At 43.6% G+C, this 23742-nt stretch overlaps 1 protein-coding gene across 1 annotated transcript; it reads left to right on the top strand.

The window, feature by feature from the left end:
- The first annotated feature begins 132 nt into the window (after window positions 1-132).
- Window positions 133-23328, top strand: LOC126544084 (transmembrane protein 80-like). The gene is made up of 5 exons (XM_050191287.3): window positions 133-207; window positions 341-360; window positions 9848-9941; window positions 14489-14581; window positions 17148-23328. The coding sequence occupies exons 1-5, from the start codon at window positions 144-146 to the stop codon at window positions 17348-17350; spliced, it is 474 nt and encodes a 157-aa protein (XP_050047244.2). The 5' UTR covers window positions 133-143; the 3' UTR covers window positions 17351-23328.
- Window positions 23329-23742: the final 414 nt, after the last annotated feature.

Here is a 23742-nt window from a genome sequence, read left to right as displayed (position 1 = left end):
TCTAAGTAAAGGCACTTTTTGTCTTTTTTTGAAAACATTTATTGTTTTTATCAAAAAGAAAAAAGTTTGAATTATGCATATATTATTGCCTGCAAAATCTTGAGTACTAAACTGATGACGTCACGCGAGTATGCTGAATTAGTATGCTCATTTTGTTTACAGCAGCCTCGCATCGTGCCTCGCACATCGTGGCACGCATGGCGAGCGGTACGTAACATTGGGTGCATTGCTTCGTAGTTGCTTTTCTTTGCTCTTACTCACAATTAAAGCACTGAAATAGCCTCTAACAGTGATTGTCATGGTTACGCTGTTTCATCCTCAAACGCTCGTTTCGTTTCAGCTCCGGACGGCGATGAAATCGTATCCTTTTCATCTGGTCGATGATAGGTGGACCTTAGGAAACGATACGTCACGTGATGTAGGTCGAGTGCCTAGGCTGAGAATGCTATGAACTCCGTCTATCGCCGTGAGGAAGCCTACCACCCGTTCTACTCGTAGCCGTGGCCGCCGTGGCATACTGGGTCGTGCCTGTGCGACCGTACCGGTATTGCTGTGCGAGCGCAGCAGCACTGAAACCGAAAATATCCCCACTACGCGCGGTGGCGCTGACGGCTGGGAGCGCTTTCCGTCAGCCGGTTGTTCGAGCGTAGTACAATGCTCGATCGTGCTCTGTGTATTCGTACGCGTAGTACTTATTTTTACTCTCGCGTGATCAAGGCGATTCCCATGCATGCGACAAGCGCGCCGCCCTCGGCTGTCGTCACGACGCTGCGAAATGCCATACACAAGCCGTTTAAATTTCGGCGCGCCAGTATCACTCAAGCATGCATGGGTCGGGAAGTGGAAGTTAGATTGCCTATTTTCGCGGCAACGGAAAGACACATTGGTTTATTGTACTAGGATATTCTACTACACTAGGCACATTGAACTCTTCAGACAATATAGCAGTACTCTTTTTTTTTTTCCCTCTCTCTGCGATTTGTCCTGCACAACATCAGTCATGCAATGCTAGTTCACTTGCAGTTTTATGTTTTCTCTGAGCAGTTAAGTGTGTACTGGTCCGTATCTTTCAAGAAAACAGCGATTTGGGCAGAATTCTTAAAAGTCAACAAACTGGCACGTAGCTTGCAACCTGTTCCTGAATAACCATTCATGTACCATGGGTGACCATGGAACACGTTTTAAATGTTGCACACATCCGTTAGATATCTAAATTTGTCCAAACATTACGAATACATACCATGGATAATCTAAGTGCCATCCAGGTCACGTCGCTGTGACGTTGCAAGGATATTGTAGCTGGACATATGCGACCTCAAATAGATGTTTACTTTAGGCATGCAGAGGTCTGCAGAACATCTAGTGGATATTTTGCAGTTCTCGCTAGTGAGCTCCTTGGTCCAAAGAAAGGCGTTTTGTCATTTTATTACAACAGGTCATGTGATCAGCAATGGCATAGTCGTGGGCTACCACGTTATGGAAATTTTCGCCGGGTCTTTACTGTCTAACTTGAGTCTACATTTCCACTTTTCTGCAAAATTTAAGCACCATATTTAATGTGAATGACATTTCATGCATAATAAAGCTTAGGGAAATTAGTATTTTAAAAGATCTAGTTGCATGAATTGAACTGCAAAACTTTAATTACACCCCTCAAATGGTACAGCATCTGAAATAAACCTTCAAGAAAACTTAATATGTAGCCAAGAAATATGACATAGCCCGTACATCTCTACGATGCCACTATAGCCCATAAAGAGTAATTCTAAAGTAGAATGAACGTCAAGAAGACATCGGCTACTTGATATTTGCAAAATACATTTCAGTAGGATGTCCTTTAGAGGTTAGGACGTGACATGGACAAATGCATCATACCTGGATGTTGAAAGCATATCGGCTGTTAACCAGGTTGGCACCAGAGGCACGATCTTGTAGCGGTTTGTAAGGCAAACAGTTCGTTTCACCTTGCTCGGTTGGTCATGATTGTGCTTTCGCTGACAAAAGCCCAATTCTGACCAATCATGCAAGGGCAAAATGGTCAAACAATGGTTCGCTTTCCAAACCATTACGAGATCGTGCCTTTAATACTGATTGTTGCATAAATATGAGCGCCAGGTATGCACGAGCCCCCCAAGTAAACTGCTGTCCAATTACCATTAAGATTTTGCACAGAGGCAGAATTTTCCAGTGGATTAAGTTTAATGCAATGTTTACTTGCATTACGTGCCTGTTTACAATAAAGCCGAAGCGCAAATCGTCTGCGACAACTCCTCGCAATAAAACAAATTTTTTTTCGACAGTACAGTGCCACCATCTGTCACTGCTGTGATGCAGTGCATCTTGCCGGTGACAGATTGCGCCGCCATTACGTTGCAGCGAAATAACAATTTTTCAGTAATGTCATCGCAGGTGTGATAAGCAGTGACTAAAGCGATAAGAAATTAGTTCAGAGAGGCGCACGGCAGAACTCGAGATCAGTTTTTCGCAGCAAATACAACTTCAAATACAGTAAATATGTATGCAGAAATTGTGGGTGTTTGAGGAGAGCAGCTTTGTGCAAAGCAGCCCTATCTGTGCAGCAAAAAAAAATTTTGTTAATGCGCTTTGTAGTAATCATCATTCCCATACCTGTATTCTTTTTCCTGCACTGTGTGCCAGATACTGCTTTCTGCCCCTCACAGTGTTGTCAGGGGATCTGTTGTGTGTCAAGCACCACGAGGTAAAGGAAAACAAAGGACAAGTGTTTGCTGCTAACGTCGTCGTACTAAGTTGATCAACAAGATTTACGTCCCACACAATTGAAAAGGCTTCTCGCAGTGCGCTGGTGCGATGTGGTAGAGCCAGCCTAAGTAGACCAACGATTACAACCTGCAGAAAAAGTATTGTTGAAACAAAGTAGTTGCACTCTTGGAAAAGATTGTGCTCAACAGTGACGGAAGCAAGCTTGATTCTGAACATTAACCAACTAATTACGCCTTAAACCAACAGAGATAGTTGCACAGAATAATGGGAGGCAATGTTAGTTTGTGTGTCATGAAATTTATCACCACTGTACTGGGCATGCGACATTGTCAAGTTTTGCTGTATTAGAGAGCTTTAGTTTAGGGGACGCAAGGCGTTGGGGGCCCCTAGCGCTTGGGTGCATTTGCGTACGCAAGCAGAAACACGCTATAGGTTAGCGGCCCCAAACGCAAGCCGCAGTGAGGTCGCATGCGCTTGCAGCGCCATCAACGTTTGATCTTTGCTGCGTTATCATATTTTAAAACATGAAATCAAGCATATGAAGTTAAGCACATCAAGCTATTCTTATTAAAAACAGTTAATAGAGAGGTTTAGCGTGTCCGGTATTCGGGTAAACGCAGGCGGAGCAGGTTGGGGCGTTGGGCCGGAGCATAGAGTTACTATACTGACTATGTGGGGCAAAGCCGTAAACGGGAGCGGCCTGCATGGTGCAGCCACCTGGTGGCGCAAAGCTCAGACAAAAACAGCTAATATTGCAGTAACCAAGTGTATTTTACTTTGCTGCGGATGTAAACTTTTGGCAGCAACACGATTACGCCATTGCCGAAAATTTACACCAGCAGCGAGGTAGAATAGACTTCGTTACAGCAATATTAGCTATTTTTGTCCGTTTGAGCTTTACGCCACCAGGTGGATGCACCATGTAGATCGCTCCCACTTACTCCCCCGCCCCGACACCCTGTCCGCCTGCGTTTACCCAAATACCAGACACGCTTAACCTCTAATATATATAAAAACGACGTCTGTCGACACTTGGCGAAAGATATATCGGTTATCTACCCGCTAGCTACTCGTAAGTTCTCGTACACCTCGAGAGTCACGCAGGTAACGTGACCGCTTAGGGGCAGCGATGTTTTCGGCCGCCCCAAGGACGCAAGTAGACGTAGCGGTCTGCGCATGCGCAGTACCGTCGCCCCTAGTTCTTGCGTACGCAAGCCGCTTGCATCCCCTAAACTAAAACTCTCTATTGTCAGCTCTGATTTGCTCCCACGGCGACTGAAATACAAACATGATGTAAGTCCACACCTTCCACTTCTAGTTACGCTAAACGCGCGTGCTATTCTAGACATTCTGTCAAATTCAATCGTATTGTGAAGTTCACCATCTCGTCTCCTCATATTGGCTCGTAGCACAGCTCAAACACAAACAAGGTGGCATTTGACAGTGTCAAGGATGTCACCTTTGGTCCGTATGGCTAGAAATGTGAAAAAGCACCAGAACATTTCACGAAGATCTGGAGAAGATGTGTTGCACGTCGTGTCGAGCGGGCGAATGACGCAGCAGCCGACTCTCCGGGCGGCCAAGTGCCCAACAGGGTTTATTCCGCCCTTATGCAGTCGTGGATGCTGTGCTGCCATCCAGTGGTACTGCCTTACACTACACGTTGGGCAAGATTAGGCACTGCTGTCGATGGAGCGTTTAGAGCTTCGCCACGGGGGTGAACGTTGAAGCTAATGCCTACTTCTAAAGCTGCAACGTAAGCTGTGTTGCCTTCCTGGCTCCTGCCACATGGTGGCAAACACTGCGGTCTGCTTAGCGTCCTTAGAATAACTAACTTCACCCTTTCCGAATTCACACAGTGCTCGCAAACAAACCAGCCAGATGACATAAAGCTAACATCGGATCACTTCACAGCTAGCATTCACACAACACAGGTGAAAAGCAGACAATGCAGACCCACACTAACCCTGTTCTCACACTAATAACATTTCCAACAAAGCGTGGGTGGCAGTGAAAATGCTGCAATCCTTTAATTGTGGCCATCCAGCTATCAGCTTCAGCCATACCTTTCTGGGGCACACATTTCAATTCGATGAGCAACTTGAATTGGCTTGAAGTATGGTTGCTGCTAGACCTGCTAGAATGCTGCTAGACTAGTATTTCAATGGCAGTACGGTATTGGTTTTTCTCACTGAAAATCCCAATGGTGATTTGGATGTGTCGAAGCAAGCAACATGGGAACAGGTGACATACGATCCTGTGATGCGCTATCCTGAAGCTCAAATTGCAAAGCAGCCTGTCCTGTGAATCCAGCAATGTCAAACATTCTTTTTAAGCATGAAATGCTTTTAACTCCCGTTGTCGGTGACCTTCAAGTGACCTTGAGCCAAAAACCAGAGCTGTTATCTGGGCACTCAAACGATAACTCCCGGGCACTTAAAATACTCAAAATGAGAACATCCCCGCAAGTTGCGAGAACAAAATGAGATCAACCAAGCAGTCAGTCAAAACTTTTTAAAATCTGGCCTCCGGCCCACAACCCTTCGTACAGGACTGCATTACACATGCTATTTACTGCCAAAACAAGTTACAAAAATATTGCTTCCGATTTCTTCCTAATGTTTGTTCACAATATCACTCAAGCTGTAACTTGCAGTACGCTGAAGTTTTATTTGTCATTTCCACTAGCGGCGTTCAGTAGGCAGATACAGGGCACCATACACTTGTCACCTTTTGGCGTTGAGACAAGGTTGCCTGTTCAACGCCAGCGGTCCGCGAGTTCCACAGCTCGAGAGATGACGCCGCGCTGTGTGACCAAACTGGCAGTGTCCGGCGTGCTGCGGATGGCTGTTTGGCCGAGACGGCACTTACAATGAGATTCAGTACAAAACAGGTTCGTGTGCTGCGGTGTGGTGTGCCATTGCGAACATGCATATAAGCATTTTAATATTATGGCCAGTATCATCTCCAAGCAATCTGCTTTGCCAGTAGCCATTCCATGCTTACATCTACTCTCGATTACGGGAGAGCCGTTATTATTTTCTTCCTTTCTTTTCTTTCTACGCTTCTGCGTATTTAACATGGGATAAATGCAAATCCCCATTGTCCCTTCTTTTGAAATGTGGAGCACCCCTTCTTTATCTCCTCAAAATGCGTGATACATTTCGCTTTCGGTGAGGTGATGATGCCTTGCAACCATTGCATTGGGCTGACCTGCGAACCAATCAGCAAGTACAAACTTCAGAACGTTTCTGTCATGGGATTGCAGCCATCACCGAGTCATTTCAATTATGTTATTTATTTATTTGTTTATTTATACAAGTACCTGCAGCGCCACAAGGGCATTATTGCAGGGGGGGACAAATTGAAGAAAAGTGAACATGTGACAAAAACTTGATACAGCAGAGCACAGGTGGTAAAAGTAACAAAATACCTAACATAGATGAGTCATCTCGACGGCAAAACGGTCTTGTGAAATGCGGTGCAAATTCGCAAGACAGAAATGGAAAGGGTACACTATCGCATGAAGTGCAATGCCAGCCAAATGATATAAAGAAAACGGGATAATATACTACAACAGACTGCGTGACAATAAAGACAGAAACTCTGAACACGTTTTACATTCACCAATGCTCCTGGGAAGCCTATTCCAGTGTGCGGAAACATGCGAGAAAAATGAATTACGGTAGACATCAGTACGACAGCGCATTTCAAGGACTTTCAGCTCGTGATCACATCGTTTAGAGATGAAGTGGGGAGGGAAAATGTACAAGTTCTTGTTTATTCCTGTGAGATCAAAGTAGATTCGGAAAAAAAGTTCTAATTTTGCAGTTAATCGGCGGTGTGCTAGTGTTTTCCAACCAAGGTCCTCTTTAAGCTATGTAATACTGCTACGGAAATTATAATTACCAGAAACAAATCTTGCAGCGCGGTTTTAGACACGTTCGAGCTTTTCTATAAGTTTAGAGCTTTGAGGGTCCCATACCTGGCAAGCGTATTCGAGTACCGGACGAACATTTGTTATGTGAGGCTGTTCTTTTACTTTCTGGGGGGCGTTATAAAAATTACGTCTAACAAGGTTTAGTATACGAGATGATTTTAAGGTTAAGTATTCAATATGTCTGTTCCATGTTAAATTTTCTGAAAAATAGACCCCGAGGTATTTGTAGTGTTCGACCTTTTCAAGAAGTAGTCCGTCCAATTTATACACTGATCTCACAGGAAAGCGTTTACGGGTGAATGACACAAGTTGGCATTTAGCATTGTTCAAAGACATGCCCCACTTAATGCACCAAGCATGAATTTTGTTTAGATCATTCTGCAAACTACTAACATCACAATCATTTTCTACATTCTTGTATATGGCACAATCATCAGCATATAACCTCACTTTGCATTCTGGATTGTGCACAATGTCATTTATAAAGACTAAAAATAACAAAGGCCCCAAAACAGACCCTTGGGGCACGCCAGAGGTTACGGTGACAGGTGTTGATTTAGTGCCGTTTATTAAAACATGCTGTGTTCGTCCAGACAGGTAATTTCCAATCCAATGTACTATTGCAGGGTGTATACCGAGACAAGATAATTTATGTAAAAGCAATGCATGAGAAACGGTGTCGAAAGCTTTCCGGAAATCTAAAAATATACAGTCTACCTGAAGTCCAAGGTCAAAAGAGTAAAAGAGATCGTGAGCGAACTCTACCAGTTGAGTCGTACATGACAAGCCGGGCCTAAATCCATGTTGAAAATCCGAAAAAAATTTATTGCTTTGAAGGTGTTTGATCACAGCACTGTATATGATGTGTTCTATTGTTTTGCAACATACACATGTTAGAGAAATAGGCCTGTAGTTTTCTAGTACATTTTTGGGACCGTTCTTATGTATGGGAACGACGTGGGCTACCTTCCACTCTGCAGGTAATGAAATGGTATTTAATGATTTATTAAACAGAGCGACTAAAAAATGCGCAATTTCTTGAGAGCAGGATTTCAATACCTGCGACGGAATACCATCGGGACCGCCAGCTGATTTGTTGTTCAGATTGGAAATAAGTTTCAGAACACCGTTATATGTGACAGTGACCATAGGCATATTCTCATAGACTATTTCTTGTATTTCAGGCGGTTCACCAGTGTATGTCTCAGAAAATTAGTTTTTCTCAAAATGCCCGAGGATGCCGCGTACGTCAACACTCATTGATTGAAAGAGGTCCTGGGCAGTACGGGACAACACATTGAGGAAAACTAATGAAATGAGAGGGCAAGTGTGGAGGTCTATAATAAATCGTGTTTCACTGAGGCGGAAATTTGGTCTTGGTGATCGTGCAGCCAATTTTACATCAAGAAATGGGTAAAAGAAAGGGAGTTCTTGGCAAGGTCTGGCTCACTGTGTTAGTTTCCTACGCGAAGCTACGTGGTGAGTGAATTGTCCTAATGACATTTTCGTCTGCAACAAGTGCCATTCCCATTGAAGATTGTCATTGTCAAAAGTGTCATTGAACACTTTTGTGTGGGAAACCTGTGTGTGTAGCCGCTATGGCCTTTTGGAGGCGATTTTGGTGTTCCTTGGTGTATTGCTCATGGGGCTATACCAAGCAGAGATGTGGATGATAACTTTCTGTACTTGCCATCTGTTCGTATCCGTGCTGCACAATTTCAGCGAAAAAAATACCTGTTCTTACCTCTGGTTCACATTTATAGAAAATGAGCCACTTTGTGCAAGTTGTTGGCAGCGATTCACTGCTCACGGAGCATAACACGTACAAGCAGGGATGCTTAAAGCGTCCTACTTGGGAAAATGCTAAATTTCGGGCACATCGTTTACGTAGCAGTTCAGCTGTCAGCTGCTTTGAAAGAAGGCCACATTATTGGGGACATCTTTTGGAAGGGCTAGATGAGCTGAAACTAAAAAAAAAAAAAAGAAAAAGGCCTTCTACGGTTCAGATTTGTGGAGCAGATAGTTTCCCTTAACTGATGGATGTGAAAATCTGGACCCTCTCTGTTTCCACTCCCGATGTTGCATTGTCATTGCTGTCAGCCAGAGACTTGAGGATTATTGCATGCTAGGAACAGGCGTGGGGTACGCAAATATATCAACACTTCCCTTTTATGTTACGATACAGGCTGTAATATTGAGGATTTTTTAAAAAACAAGTCAACTGCAACACAAATATTATGCCACGTAGAATGCCTAGTTTCAAGTATACTTTCAATATAGAACAGCCTCCGTAGAAAATTTTAGGTTTTGAGCACAAGTGGTAGCGTTGTCGGAGGAAGCTAGCAGAAATGTACGTTTTCGATGCCAAAGCTTTCAAAAATGCCCCCTATTACCACTCCGCGGAAATTATGCACAGCCTGCAACGTTGATAACCAGCAGCATTCCTTTGCACGACCTCCGAGATTAGTAGGCGCCACTTGTGGTGCTCTGAAAATCTCTGAGCCAATGTGCTGGGATTTGCATATCCGCTAACCACCAGGTGAATGCCTTGTCTGCTTCGCTGCTGTTTAATAACTGTTAGTAAGAAAATTAGATAGTTACCAGCCATGCAGAATTGCCAAAATTGCTTTAACAACATGTAACCACTCATTTACAAGCGCTCATTTATAGCCACTTTAGCCAGAGTGAAATGTAAGTGAGGTTGAAATTTAACTGAGTACCGAAACATAATTTTTGAATTTCTAGGAACCCTACCACATGCTTCTCGCACATAAAAGGGTGGCACTTCGAAGTACAGAAGCTGGGAAATGATTCTCTGGTATTTTGATTTCATGCTGTAAAATTAGTCTCACAATGTTATACCCTGCATGATTGTCACATCATAGCACAGAGCAATATTTCATGACATTTTGCAGCAATAAGACCAGATATGCTTATAGGGCTCACGAAAAAAAGAAAGGCGCAGCGTACACTTCGTCTTGCAGAATTTGCGTCTTGCACCTGCAGCAATCACAAGAACAGAATGAGCCAATGTGTCGTGGCATCCACCTTATGGGTACTGAAACCACCACGTGTTCATTATAGCATCGTCGTTTGACTGTGTTCTGCATCACTTCTCTCCGCCCCGTCACCATTGTGTTGGTTTCCTTGACGGTCACCCGTCAGCTCTCATCGTTGCCATACCAAGTGCTGTTGGTGTTTGGCGGTTGGTTCTATGTCCTGTTTGCAGCCGTGGAGCTGTTCCTGCTGCTTTTCAAAGGTAAGCAGGTGTATTGCTCCGTGCCGTGTTACATGCAACAAGTTTGCAAACGATGAATCTGTGCAAGCGACTGGGGGCCATGTTCTCGATCTTGCTCTGCCAAGAGAATCTTGAGGAGTGCAGCCTGACTGTATGAAGCAGCACAAGCAGATGAGCTGGCCTAGCTGCTACTGTGGGGTTCAGTGGCGAAACAGGTCTGGCGTGCTCGAGCATACTGAGGCCACTCGAAGACTCGGGTGCGACCATAGTGACTGCCGGGAATTAACTCTCTTTACATACTCTCCAACAAAACACACGTACGCAATACGGAGGGAACTACTTGCCCCTTGCTTCAATGATAATAGCAACCTCTAGAGGTACGTGCAGCATTGGTGCCAGCGATGTCAGCAATGCATTCTGCTGAGGCCTCCAAGATCAGCCACCAGAGTGCAGTCCCGCTTGCCACCACACTTCTGTAACCTCAGCACAGTTTCAAGAAAATTCACCATTGAAAAACATGATTCTACTGTTCTATAGAAGCTGTGGTTGAACATTGATTCGAAAGTTTTTTTATGCATCTGGAAGAAGAGGTGTAGGGATAGGCTTTGGACAGTTGAGAAACAAAAATTAATAAGAAGGGTTAAAGAAATGCAGTTCTACCAAAAGATGCTCATTTACCGTAACATCCTGAGAGATGCCTCACTCCCAAAGAAAAACCCACACCCTCTTTGGGCATGATTTGCCATGTTTTCCAAAACACCGAAAGATAGCCCACTTCTCGTAATCCCAGACACAGGTGTCGCACATGCTGCACGCCAACCCTCCAACCTGTGGACACGAGTTGCATAAAACCGCTCTAAGACAGCCTCCGGGAGACATGGGCTAGCTTCATCTGCATTGGGGCAGTAACGCCCAAGGGTAATCTCGAGAAACCCTCGCCTCAAGACGACGGGAGCTTCGCGACTGTGGATTGGGTGTCCGTGTCCGAGGACATTGTGTCCCAATCGTTCAAGCGCTGTGGAATACAGCCGCCCCTGGTGGGTCCAAAGACTGCGAGCTCCATGGGTGACCAGCATCGATGGCTCCCCTTTCCGGTTACCTGCCAACCACATCTGACTATTTATTTATTTTCAGTACTGCCAGTCTCTTTGCGAGACCATAGCAGGTGGGTGTACAGATTGTACCTGCAGGCATAATAATACATCAGCACCACACAGCAAAACAGGAATACAATGCAGTGACAGTCGTCACGAAGGTATAAGTGCTAAAGGTATACACAGTAAGTTTCCTTAATGATAATTAGGAATGAATGCCGAGCAGAAATTCTGTGAACAACACACTTGTAACGCTTATAACATAACTTAACTATGTGCGCAATGAAGTCATCGACATTTTGTTGGACAGTATTAATGACTGTTCTTTTGAAGGTTTTGAAGAAGTGTGAACAAGGGCATATAAACAAACCTTCACAAACCTTTAGCTATGATGTGTATGGCATTTCTTTTTTTTTTTTTCAGCTTATCTTGATTGTACATTAAAGTTATCCCACTCCTTCTTTTCAACCGATTTGCTCTAGATTTTAGGTGGGCTATCTCTTGGGATATTACGGTAGGCATAAAAAATATCAATGCGAACTGAAAGCAGCGATTACAAAGTCTTGCTGAAAGTTGAGAGAGAGATTGACCAAGTATATATAATGAAATTGATGAAATTAAATAAAATTTAACTGTAGGAAGTGATAATCTTAAGATTCCAGTATTACAAGCTCCACCCTCATAAATGCAATGCACCTGCCGTTTACTTCTGAAAGAGAGCGGAGCTATCTGGAGTTTGCTCACAGCTTAATGGCTACTCTGCTAATGTAAATGCTAGGCTATTTGGAAAATAAAAGCTCGTTTCAAACTACACTATTACCTTTGGCTGAACACTGATATTAGGATCACCCATAAAATTTACCAAGGTGTTCAGGTTTCGCCCTAAAACCAGTCGCACAAGGACGGATATAAAACCTCGCACAAAGATAGATCTGTATAAAGAAAACCACTGTTTTATACATGCAATACCGCTTCACGTCAAGTAAATAAGCAAATTTGATTGGCTGGCACATCTATGAAAGTCCTGCTTGGGTTGGACAGCGCATATATAACCTTTTATTCTGAGGTTGCCACTGACTACTGGGTTGATAGTAAATTAAGGTGAAAACAATTTATGAAAAACACAGCTTCTAAGAAAAATTATTGGGTTGGGGATATGATTAGCTCCGCTCCCATCAAGTGTAAAAAAGCTATAGTTAATGGGACAGACTACCGTTCAGAGCGTGAATCGAGATAGCCCTGATGATGGAAAGATTGTGTCTCGTATTGACTGAAGAGGGCACTGTTTTCCTCATTAAATGAGGATTTATATATTTAATCCTTTAGAGCAAGTTGCAAAAAATTATTTTGGCACTCCTCATGCAGCAAAAGCACAACAACAGATAAAATTACCTGTCACGTTACCTTTTATTAGTGTATGCGGCTCCTGGGCCTTTTTTATAGTGCACTACATTGCACTACATCATATTGCAAGTTTTTCTCTAGCTTACAATGCACAGCTAAATGTTCAATTGTTATACAAGTAGAAAAGTGGTGCCACGGCCTCTGTGATAGGGTGGTGCGTGCTGTAACCCGATCTCAGCAGCCGTAGTGACACTGTGAGGACATGGGGGTGTGAGCAGTTTATTGCAGCAGCTTTTACAACAAAGCTGTTAGCCTACAGTTGGTCGGGATATTTTGTGGCGTGCTCACCCAAAACATGGCAGCCGGAAAAGGGGCTTTGTCTTCCAGTCGCCGCCTAACAGAATTACGTTTTCTCGTATATTCGAATAACAGTCGCAGGCTGTCATGCCTGCAGCTTGTGTGTAAGGCGTACTTCACACACTTTCTGATGCAATGTACTTTTAAACACTAATTTCCTTCCATAAGGCACTTTTGTTTGGCAGATGGCCTAGAATAATGAGGATGTATGCGGCACTTCCGCACACGCGCGCACATGCGAAGTATGACGCCTGGGGTGGTGGTGCTTGTGTAACGTCGTCTAATGTCAGTTGGGGTGGTGGTACTTGCCTAACATCCGCACCAGCTTTGCTCTACATCCGCTTTCACTGGGTGGAATGCAGGTGAATTTTGTTTATTTTCAGAAGCGGCATTTAAAAGGTGAAAATGCGGATGGTTAATGAAAGCTGCACTTGCTCCTGTGAAAGTAGCCCCCCGTTCTGCCTTCCAATTTGCGAGGTGGGCTATTGGCATCGCTTTCACTTTTCAGGGTTGCTGGTGCTGGGACTCCATTATTTTAGATATTGCTCTGATAAAAAAGTTTCGCCTACAAAGTTATCATGTGCTTCTGGAAGTATCTGCTGCAGCTATAAACATTTCTGAGGATGAGCCTTTCGTAGCCTCGTAAAAAACTGCGTCCTTAAAGAATCGGTTGTCAGTTTCTTTAAGCAATTGATTGTAAATTATTTTATTGAGCCAACTGAGCTACTATTCATCCCGGTCCTCATCAGCAGCCCTTTGGGTATACTGTCAGAGCTAAGTGAAATCAAGTTGCACTTTCTGAATGAAGCCCAAGACGCTGTCCAGTGTTTTCCTCTGCTCCAGCATCCATCCTGTGGGGTGAATCCACTCACAGAGGGAAGAGAGTTGTTGCTCCATAGGGAGATCTTCAATTATACTTTGTGGCAAATATCGCCAAGAGCCAGGCGTACCCATGTAACATGTTCCAGGTTTGCTTGTTCTACTGAGACTGGTCATCAGTGTCATGCCTTATCCAGGTGTGTGCATGCTTGTGTTTGTCTTGTTTGCAACATCCACCACGCTCTACTGATGTTAGTTAGCCTGCAGATGGATCTTCATCTTCCTGCTAATTGGCTTGCTGCCCGTGAAAACTTGAGTGCTCACCTGTGAGTGTGGCAGAAATTAAGCGCTGCTGTTTATACCATTGGTATGAGGAATAGATCTGAGAGTTCCTTTCAAAGCACTGATGCCTGCCGGTTGCTCTGTGTTGAACTTACGGAGGTCGTATGACTCTACATATTTTCCCTTGGTGTTGAAGATTGTTCAGATGAATAAGATGCATCTTCCAATGCTCACTGCAATCACCATCATCGTGAACTTGCATTAAAACACATTAACGTTACTGATTGGGTCCTCAGTTGTGAATCGCCTTAGCCTTGACTAAGTAAGAACGAAAGTTTGGCTGTTTCTTTAACATTTTGACCTGGCAGGTTAAATTGTTCGCTCAACGTTGTAACGCGAGGCATTACGTCTGCAACAAGTCTCTGCCGATTGTTCAAAAGTGCTCCCAGGTTAAAGGCATCGTTCAAACTGTATTTCACAGACAATGGGGCTCTAGCAGAAATATTTCAGTTTTACAGCCGCTATTGAAGGCTCGATGATTTGCAACACGGTCTAGCTGCAGCATTGTATGACTTTCGTAGCTTCGTCAGAGCAAACGACCTCAAACGTCTCAAACGACCTGCTGAAGATGCCATAACAGTGTAAATGGGTAAAATGTATCTCTTCATGCAGGGCTGAGCTTTCCTTACCCAAGCGGCAACATGGCCTCCGAGGTGTGCCTGCTGGCCTTCCTGACGGTCATCGAGAGCGTCCGCATCAGCCTAGGTTAGTGCGCGGTGCTCCTGCGAAAAAAATCTCGGCTGTTGCAGTGGCCCGACTTCTACAGGTGCTGAGGGGTATTGGCACAACAAAGACAAAAGGAACAGACACACAGACATGAAAGAGGAACACAGGGGCCGCTTACGACTGTTTAACTGCCAGAAAGCTTTACATGCACAGTTAAGCCTCAACTTTAGGAACTTCAATATAACAAAATCCTCAGTGTGACAATGTATTTAACCACTTTTTTAACTTCGTATCCATAGAACACCTTGTATTTTTCACCTCAATATAAGGAAGGGTATTTATCCACCATTTCAGTGTAATGAATTTCACCTCTCACATGAAGGAAAGCAGAGGCAATAAATGGAAACTACCGTGGGCACCATTGGTGAAATGGCTGAATTACGGGCGCTTGTTTTTAAACACACTTGACAAATTGCAAGCTGTGTGACAGAACTGCTACCAAAGTGGAGCAGTGTCTTCAGCGGCAGCGGTGAACACAGCTGGTCAACTCTTCAAGATGCTGGTTTTGTTCTCTTTATTGATGTTGTGTGTTCCTGCATTGATTAGGTTAATCACATTTGTTTAATGAGTAGCTTAGGAGTAACTAATTTTATTGATTCATGCCCCAATCCTCGCCTCTCTGTCATTAACTTAGCCAATGTACATTGAAGAAAGATCAGCAAAAATGTATCATTTTATACTTTACAATAATTCAGACAGCTTATCTGTAGGATATCTAAGAGAATGGGGGACCCAGCAACTACAAGGGGTCATTCATGCAAATATTGGTTTTGCTCGGTTATTACATGAAAATAATTTGTTCTACATTTGTTTTTATGAAGCTCTCTAATGACTTATTGTCCTTCCAACATGTGAAATACTACCGACAAGTCAATTCAAGAAAACTGAGTAGTTTTTTAAGAACAAAGTGCACAGATATATCTCAAGACGTGGTTTTGGTTTTCGACTAGCCAGCAGAAATCATCACTTAACAACTCACTAAAATGACTAAAAAATTGGGACGAAAAAAGTTACTTCAACCAAAGAAACAGGAATAGAATCAAAGCACACAGGGAATCGCAGTGACGTCAGAACTGCCTACCTTGCAGCATTCTGCAGTGTTAAAGTGTAACATTTGCTGCACTTATTTGTTGAACATGCTAACTCAGTTATTCCGAGTAATATGATTGGCGCACATTTCATGAAGCAAATACGCTTACCATTTCACTCACAAATGAATAAGGTGAGATCATAGAACTTTGTAGTGTATTCTGCACAGTTGCATGTGGACAGGTTCGTCACGGCAAAAAAGAAAAGAAAGAAAACAGAACTTTTCGAAGTCTTCCGTATCCAGAGGCATGGATTGTATCCGCAATACTTCTGTGTCTCCTTTGGAAATGAGTCCAGTAGTCTGTTTCTTCTGCCTTCTCTTATTTGTGCTGCATTGGCTTTGCCGAGTGTCAACAAACTAGCCCGAGAACAAGCTATCTTAAATAAATTAGCCCATTTGACTGCATTCACGAGTTAGCGGCAGCTCTAGACTGGCTGTAGCAGCGTCTGCTATTTTCGCTGATGGCTGCAAAAAAAATTGTACGAGCCTAACATAGAGACAATAGTAAACCCTCGTAAGATGTATGCATGTTGCGAAGCTATTTTCAAACCAAAATAATACCGCAAATGGCTATCTTGTAGTTTGTACGTTGCACACACTCGCAGCAACAGTGTGCGGCTGCCTCTTTTTCGCTTCGTGTAGCGCAAGTCAGGGAACACTGTCCATAGTACCGCCACATCTGCATCCACTGCACAAAGTTTGGCGTTGAAGTTCATTCCAGTAGCCCAGGCTTAATGAAAAAAAAACTGTAGGAAAGAGATGCGGGAACACACAGGGTTCAAATGAACCAGTCGAACAAATGACGTTATGGCCAAGGAGGTGGGACATAAGGATGGCCGCACGGTGAAAATGTTTAAGGGGAAATGCTGTAGAGTGGTGTTTAACCACTTGTACCTGTTCCATTTTGGCACGCTCACGCAAAATTTTTGTGAGAAATCATTGTTTGAGACACCTTCTATGTCTGGTCAGTAAACTTGGGTACTACCGAAACCATTTCATTTCCCTTAAAGAAAGGAAAGGCATGCAATGTAAACAACAACTATTCTTTGGGGATGAGGTAAGCTCCAAAGCGTGCAAACTTGAACTTCAGAGCATTGCATGTATCATACAAAAGGTGTGGGTTGGGCTTTCAACAGTGGCGAGTTGTCTTTACTGCCAATTGAACTTCTATTTTATCATTTCGTTGCTACCAACAAAAATTGGTGACCCGTCCATCCTTTGGACACAATTGGTGACGCCACTGCGGTTAACAGTCTATGTTATGATGGATGTCTGACTTGTGACTATGTTTTGCAAGTTAGCATGAAAAGAGAATGGGCAGATCAGAACATAGATGGACGTTGCAACGTTCGTGAGGTATCCCGAGAATGCCAGTCACATTGACGAGTTGAGTCCCTCAGACTCCTCTTGCTCAACATCTCTTACGGGTACAACAGAAGGTGCTCCATCTCGTAGGCAAGCGGGGAAACCTGACGGAACGCAGCCCATGCCTGGCCCTCTCGGTGGTGCTGACGGTGCCGGCGGTACTCGGGGCACTCTACTTCCTGCTGTGGCAGACGTACGTGCTGCGGCTGGACTGGGTTCTGGCGGCAGGGCAGGTGGTGCTGCAGGCGCTTCAGACGCTGTTAGCCGTCACCACCATGGTGGCCACCAAGTGAAGCCCTGTGTGTTCAATGTTCCCTTTCACCAAGCGACCACTGCACTTTCCAGGAGCAGCCTTCTCAGTCGATCATTTTCCGAGATGCCATCCACTTTTGTGCGACACAGCACCGGATTCGTTTGCATCTATGAGGAACAGTGTACCTCGCATAGTGCCAGACACGCTGTCTTGGTGCCAGAAATTCCGTTGCTCAGAGGCGCCGATGCTTGCTGCTCGAGCTACATGAAAGTGATGGCATCCCCGAAAGTGATTGGCCAATAATGTCGCTCCAATGCTTATACTGGTGCACGCTCCAAGAGAAAGGAAAGTTCTTCATTCTAAAAAAAGATAGTTTGTACCCATTGGGACTTATCTTGTCCGCAAACAATAATCGGCATCTATCTTGCATGCCTTTTCTTACATTAATAAGGCTGCGTACGCAGCACTTCTGCGTCACTAACAGCATGCGCGTTATCAGTGTGACAGCATTCTTGAGGGGAGAGTAGTGAGTGTGGAGTTTTCAGGGAAATGCTAACTGCACAGATGACATTTATCGTTTGGGGACAGGATAGGCCCCGGAGGGTGTAAGCTTTGCTTAGAGTGTGGAGGCAGGATGCAAAACGAGTCCTTTTCTTTTCTTTTTTTTTTTTTGTGCTCAATCAAAAACTTGTTGGTAACTTCTGACTGATTCATGTTGAAGCAGCAGTATCTCAAAGAAAGAGACACAAGAATGTGGATAGTGCAAATGCTTAAACCGGACAAGCTTTATTCCTCAGGAACTCGGGCGTACAGGATGTCTGGGCATGCCCTAGCCAAAGATATAAAATATTGTGGTGTGCTATAGGAGAGGACGTTGCTAGATTAATTAATCAATTTCGCAAGTCTTATACGTTTAGAGACAAAGTTCCGGTGCGAAAAATGGCGAGCATTCTTGGACAACGTCCGATTCGGTATTATTTCTATTCATGCCTATTATGCAATTATGTTTTACACGTCATAGGGAAAACCCGCAAAATATGAAAATACCGCGTTTGCATGAAGTTGTATTGCTCTCAAGCATGTCATACATGAACAAACGTGCCACACGTCAACACACAACTGTGCCACCGAAGAGAGTCACAGCGCAGTAAGGCAGGTGTTGGTGTTGAAATTCACACCACCAGTGGTGCCAATTGCATGGCCAAAAGCAACAAACATGGATGTTTACGACGGTGAAAGCAAAATGAAGAACCTGAAATTGTCACAGCCCCATCACTTTCTCTGTGGTAGTGCGCTTGCTTGAAAGCACTGATAGTTCATACATTGCACGAATGTGCACTCACGCAGTTCTGCAGAAATTTTCTTATTTTTCAGGCCTCCTTTATGACAGAAATAAATTATGGTGCAATAGGTACACATCTGAGTACTTCTGAATCAGGCATTTCGTAAAGGACCCCTCACCAGGCCACATAGCAAATTTTGGTTATATGCTGGAAGTTCGTACTTGCCCCCCCCCCCCCCCCCGCCCCCCTGGGAGTCTTCTGCCTCAAGAATATATCAAATTAGTTTATTAATAGCACAGATAGAAATATGTGAAGTGCAGCAAACCCATGATTTAAGGAGGCAAGCGTCAATGTCATCATAGACCCTCTCTCCACTTGCCCCGCATAGCCTCTGCAAGCGAAATTCACTCCCTGCATTCTCCCATGCCAGAGCCGGAGGTTCGCGTGACGAATAGGTCACGGGCGCCGCCTTCGTTTTCTTTCTATTTTATCTCTTTCGTGTTTTGAGTGGCGCACTTCCGGCGACAGTTTGATGTGTGAATGGTTGTGTTTATCTCGTTTTGCACAACGGACGATTTTTCGCGCTGTGCACGAGAACACCTGATTAACGGTATGAGTCAGTGCCGCAGTCACGAGCACTGAGGCAGATGTAAGAGGATGAAAGAGCATGGTCGCAGCGCTGGAACACAGTAGAAAACAACATAGTTTCGGTGTCTGCTTGCGCGATTGCACGACGTGGGAACAAGCAGACGAAATCGAAGTACATCTCTCAAGCTGCAGTGTGAAGTAAAACAAGAACACACAGACGTTTGCTTTGTATGTTTTATTATTTCTCTAAACATTAATTTTTCTACTGAAGCAACAGATTGAACGAATAACTGATGTTGCCTTGAGTAATTCTCGAAGTCACATGTCACTATGACTGACATCACAGCACTACCATATGGTACGTAGCCGAACTTGCGCGATTGACGTCGACTCTCCGGCTGGGAGTGCAGAACCCACAAGGAAAAGAACAAACGGTGTTTGGTTTGAAATTCCAGCTCTTTCCGTGGCGCGTAGGGTTGTAATATCTAGCTGACACAATTGTTAGCGGTCATTGTATGCACTGCCCTTGTCAGCTCAAGATGGCCTGACCTTTAAAATGTCCTATTCAGCCAGGTAGTTTGAGGGTTGTAGCCAGAGGTGGGATAGAATAAGTGTACAGAGTAAGTGACATTTTCTTTTTTTTTTTTTCATAATTTAAGCTTCACTGCTTTTTGCTTTCTTGTAATACATGGTACTAAATCTACGCTCGCAATGTCAATTTTACGTTCTTGTGTCCATTGTCTTTCACACGTTGCTGAATCTACATGTCGAACCTACTAGCCCATCAACATGCGCTGTTATGACAGATTGTTTAAGAGCGCGGACAAAACACAGCATGAATGAACATGCAATATTATCAGTGTTGCAGAGATAGCCACATAGAAAAGCCAGAACTAAGGCATTTCGTAAGCTGTACAAATGAAAACAAAAATTTGAACTTCTTAGATTCAATTCTGGATAGAGTGGTTTTAATACTCTTGCAGACATGGTGCATTTTGAACCGACACTCCCAACTGTCTTGCAATCAGCTGTTTCCCACGAGAATACAATTGATTACAAGCATGGCTTATTTTGGCAAATAATGCTATAAAAAGGAAAGCTTGCATCATTTGCCCTTTTGTTTACGCCTGTTTTGTCTCAGCCATGGAACAGTGAGTTGCCGTCGCAAATTTGCAGGTCTTCTTTTTTTAAACAAGACTGATAGCAAGTGATACTACATGACAACACAGCTAAATACAGCAAGCGTGCATACAGAGTGCAACTAAGTGCCTCTATTACTCTGAGATGTGGCATAAATTTATAGGTAAGCCCTGAAAAACTTGGAGTCATGATGTCCTTTCCAACACACTTTCCTACATACAAAAATTACAAGAAATAAGCATGGCACTAATATTTACGAGAGCTGTAAGAATGGTGATTCAGCCAACGTGGGAGTGATGGTACTACAGTTTACACTCAATAATTTGACTTTGATTAATTGGACTTTTCGCGTAATTCAAATGTACTGGGAAGTCCTGGTGAGAAACCGTACATTGGCTATTGAAGGAAAACCCGTTTAGTCCCAACATGAAGGCGTGTCGTTTTGATTAATTCAACCCTCATCGGCACCCCCTCAGGCGCGTGCAGCGGTTACTAAAGAGAACAAAGCCGCAAGAAATTCGGGAGACGGTGCAACTGCTTTTGTGCCTTTTGAGGAGTTTGTCAGTTCTGAGCAACATTTTGAAGTTTGTGAGCCACTGACCAGGAGATGACATTGTCATCAGCGTAACACTCTGACGCCAAGGCAACATTTAAATATGTTGGTGCTGTTCGTGGTGTACTAGTTGAGACACTTGAAAAACAAGATGCAACAAGACGTAACAGACTACATTCAGTAAAAGGTCTGAATTCGCTGTTGAATTTGGGTTGCTGTTTGCTGGCTTGCGCTTTCGGATAATTCAGCCAAATCTTTCAGTCCCGTAAGGGTCGAATTAATGGGAGTCATCTCTGACCTTCTGACCTCAAACAACTTTGTGACACTGAAAACTGATAACGATTGACAAGACGATGTATTATAGGTACAATTTGCAATGACTAGGCATGCGTGCAGAGCCTTATAGCCTTCTGAGTCTATGAAAATGGGAGCACTTGGATATCAAAGAGGGTTTGCTGTTGGGCTAGTTGGTAAATCTTAATTTAGAGTAGAAAGCAGCACAAAGAACTGCACAACAAAGAGGGACAGACGCCTTCTTAGCAATTGCTGCCAGCAAAGGACAATAAAGACATAATTCCTGAAGCCACAAGCATCAAGGTTAGACAAATCAATGTAGTGCTAACTATTATTGCCAGTTTAGCTGAATATTTGCAGCGCCAGAGTTCCCTCTAGTAATTCCAGCAGAAAACGTTATGCTTGCCAGTCACCCCATTGGCGACCCTACACAGCCTTCCTTCACAAGCAGATGCACTTAGCCATTGAATGGGAAAGGCACATGATGTAATGGAGCAATATCAAAATTTGCATTACAAAACTTTTCAGAGTAATGGTGTTGCTAACTGTAGATTGTGTGCGCGTGTCACTTGTGCTCTCTCCTGTCACGGCAATACAGATTTGTGACAGGATGCCTTGAAAAGCAGTGTTCTTCAATGGCCTCATTAATTCGCATATCTTATGTGTATTTTGCAAATAATGAGCCAAGTTTAAAAGGTCCAGTCAGCGAAAAAAAAAGATATGTATAATGCAGTAAAAGTTCTAGGAAACTCAAAATTGTCCGCATGGGGGCTTTTCATGCCATTTATGGAGTTGCACTAGATTGCCTTCAGTTGCTCCGGTAGCTCAGCGGTGACGTCGTTCTGCTGCCGAGTGTGAGGTTGCGGGTTCGATTCCAGACTTCGGCGGCCTCATTTCCCCGAGGTTGTTATGCAAAATGCTCATTTACTTAGATGTAGGTGCACCCTAAAGAACCCCAGCAGATCAAAACTAGTCCGTAGCCATCCACCACAGCATGTCTCATAGCTGCTATGTTGCTCTGGGACACCATGAATCAGTCAATTTGTAGATCGCCTTCAAGACTGCCTCTTTTAGGACAACTTCTTTGGTTAGCTGAACATTTTGAGGGTCTTAGTTTAGACCTACGTTAATTCATTGCACTGCTGTGTTTTACCAAAAACTTCAGCATTTCGTAAGACAGGACAGATCTCTTAAAGTCCATTAGTGCACTTTGTGAAGGTACTTTTGAGCAGGTCATTTATAACAGTAAGGAACGTTTAGAAAAATAATTTTTCGGTTTAATTATTGTCTATCGTTGCTATGTCTGAGCTGATTTTATGCATCTCAACTGCGCGACGCCCCAGGCAATACCGGCGTCGCACTCTATGGGGTCACACGCCGGGCATGTGGTCCTGCCCCCAACCTATCTGTGTTAGTATGTGACCTTCCTAACCCCTCTCCCCTCTTTTTACCCCTCACCGACCCTGCTCAAGTGGGTGCCTCCTCCCGAAAAAATGTCTGCCTATGCTACTGAATACCAGTTATAATTGGTAATTACTGTAAGTGGTATATTGTTGTTCGAAGGCTGCAGTGTTGTGTAGTGGAGTGTGCATTGCACGCTGTTGTGGCTACACCATCGCAATTCACAGGTCTATAGATACGTGTCTCATCACAGAGTCACATTGTAACGAGTGTGCAAATTTCAGCATGTCACCACTGATTCCACTGGTCATCTATCATGAAAGGAGACCACAAAGTGCAAAGCTAAATGATCAAGGACTTCTAGGGGCTGTCATTATGATCTCTAAGTTCAGTGTTCATATAGAAAAAGAAAATATTGCACTATAATGTAAATCTTGCATCATAATATCTAGTCATGCCTTTTTACTTGTTTATATAACTTGATGTGATATTTACTTCATATTTTTTATATTATATATAGGTGAATTGGCCTTTGTCACCGAAGGCTTATGTGTTTGTGATGTCGGTCTGTTCATACTCTTGTAGGCATTTCTTATTTATTTTTGTTAGTTTATTGCCTCAGAATTTTGTGTCCTTTGTTAGGAACCTGTGAGCTTTAAAACTGCTTCTTGCACTTACCTGGGAAATGGAAAGAGTGTACAAAGTGCTTATTCACATAAAATTGTATGTATGAGTTTTAAAATAAAAAGATATTTACTATGTTGTTGCCCTGGTTGTTGGTAGCCCCTCCCCCCCCCAACTACCACCACACCTTTTGCCTAGTAATGTATTTGTTGACTGCTCATTGTGCTGGGTTGATCAAAACTGAGACATGTCCTTTTCTTAATGTAAAAGAATATCTCATTTTTGGCAAAAGAACAGCTTGAGTTGGTAAAGAAATTGGTAAAAGAACAGTTTGAGATCTGTTATTGGGCTCATTTTTAAGCAGTAGCTGCTTATCGATGTTCTGTACCCTTGGGCGGCAATAAATGTGATACCATTTGCAATTTCTTGCTATTTCATCCTATCTGCATATTTATGGCAGGCCTTTTGGGTAACTGGGGCATTGTTTTGTTTAGGGGTGTGCAAATATTATTGTGATCGTAATTATATGGGTACTCCAGGCGCATTTCT

This window comes from Dermacentor andersoni, chromosome 10, assembly GCF_023375885.2.
Source record: "Dermacentor andersoni chromosome 10, qqDerAnde1_hic_scaffold, whole genome shotgun sequence".
NCBI lineage: Eukaryota > Metazoa > Arthropoda > Arachnida > Ixodida > Ixodidae > Dermacentor > Dermacentor andersoni.
Note: the sequence above shows the minus strand (reverse complement) of the source record. Positions and strands in the feature narration are given on the sequence as shown.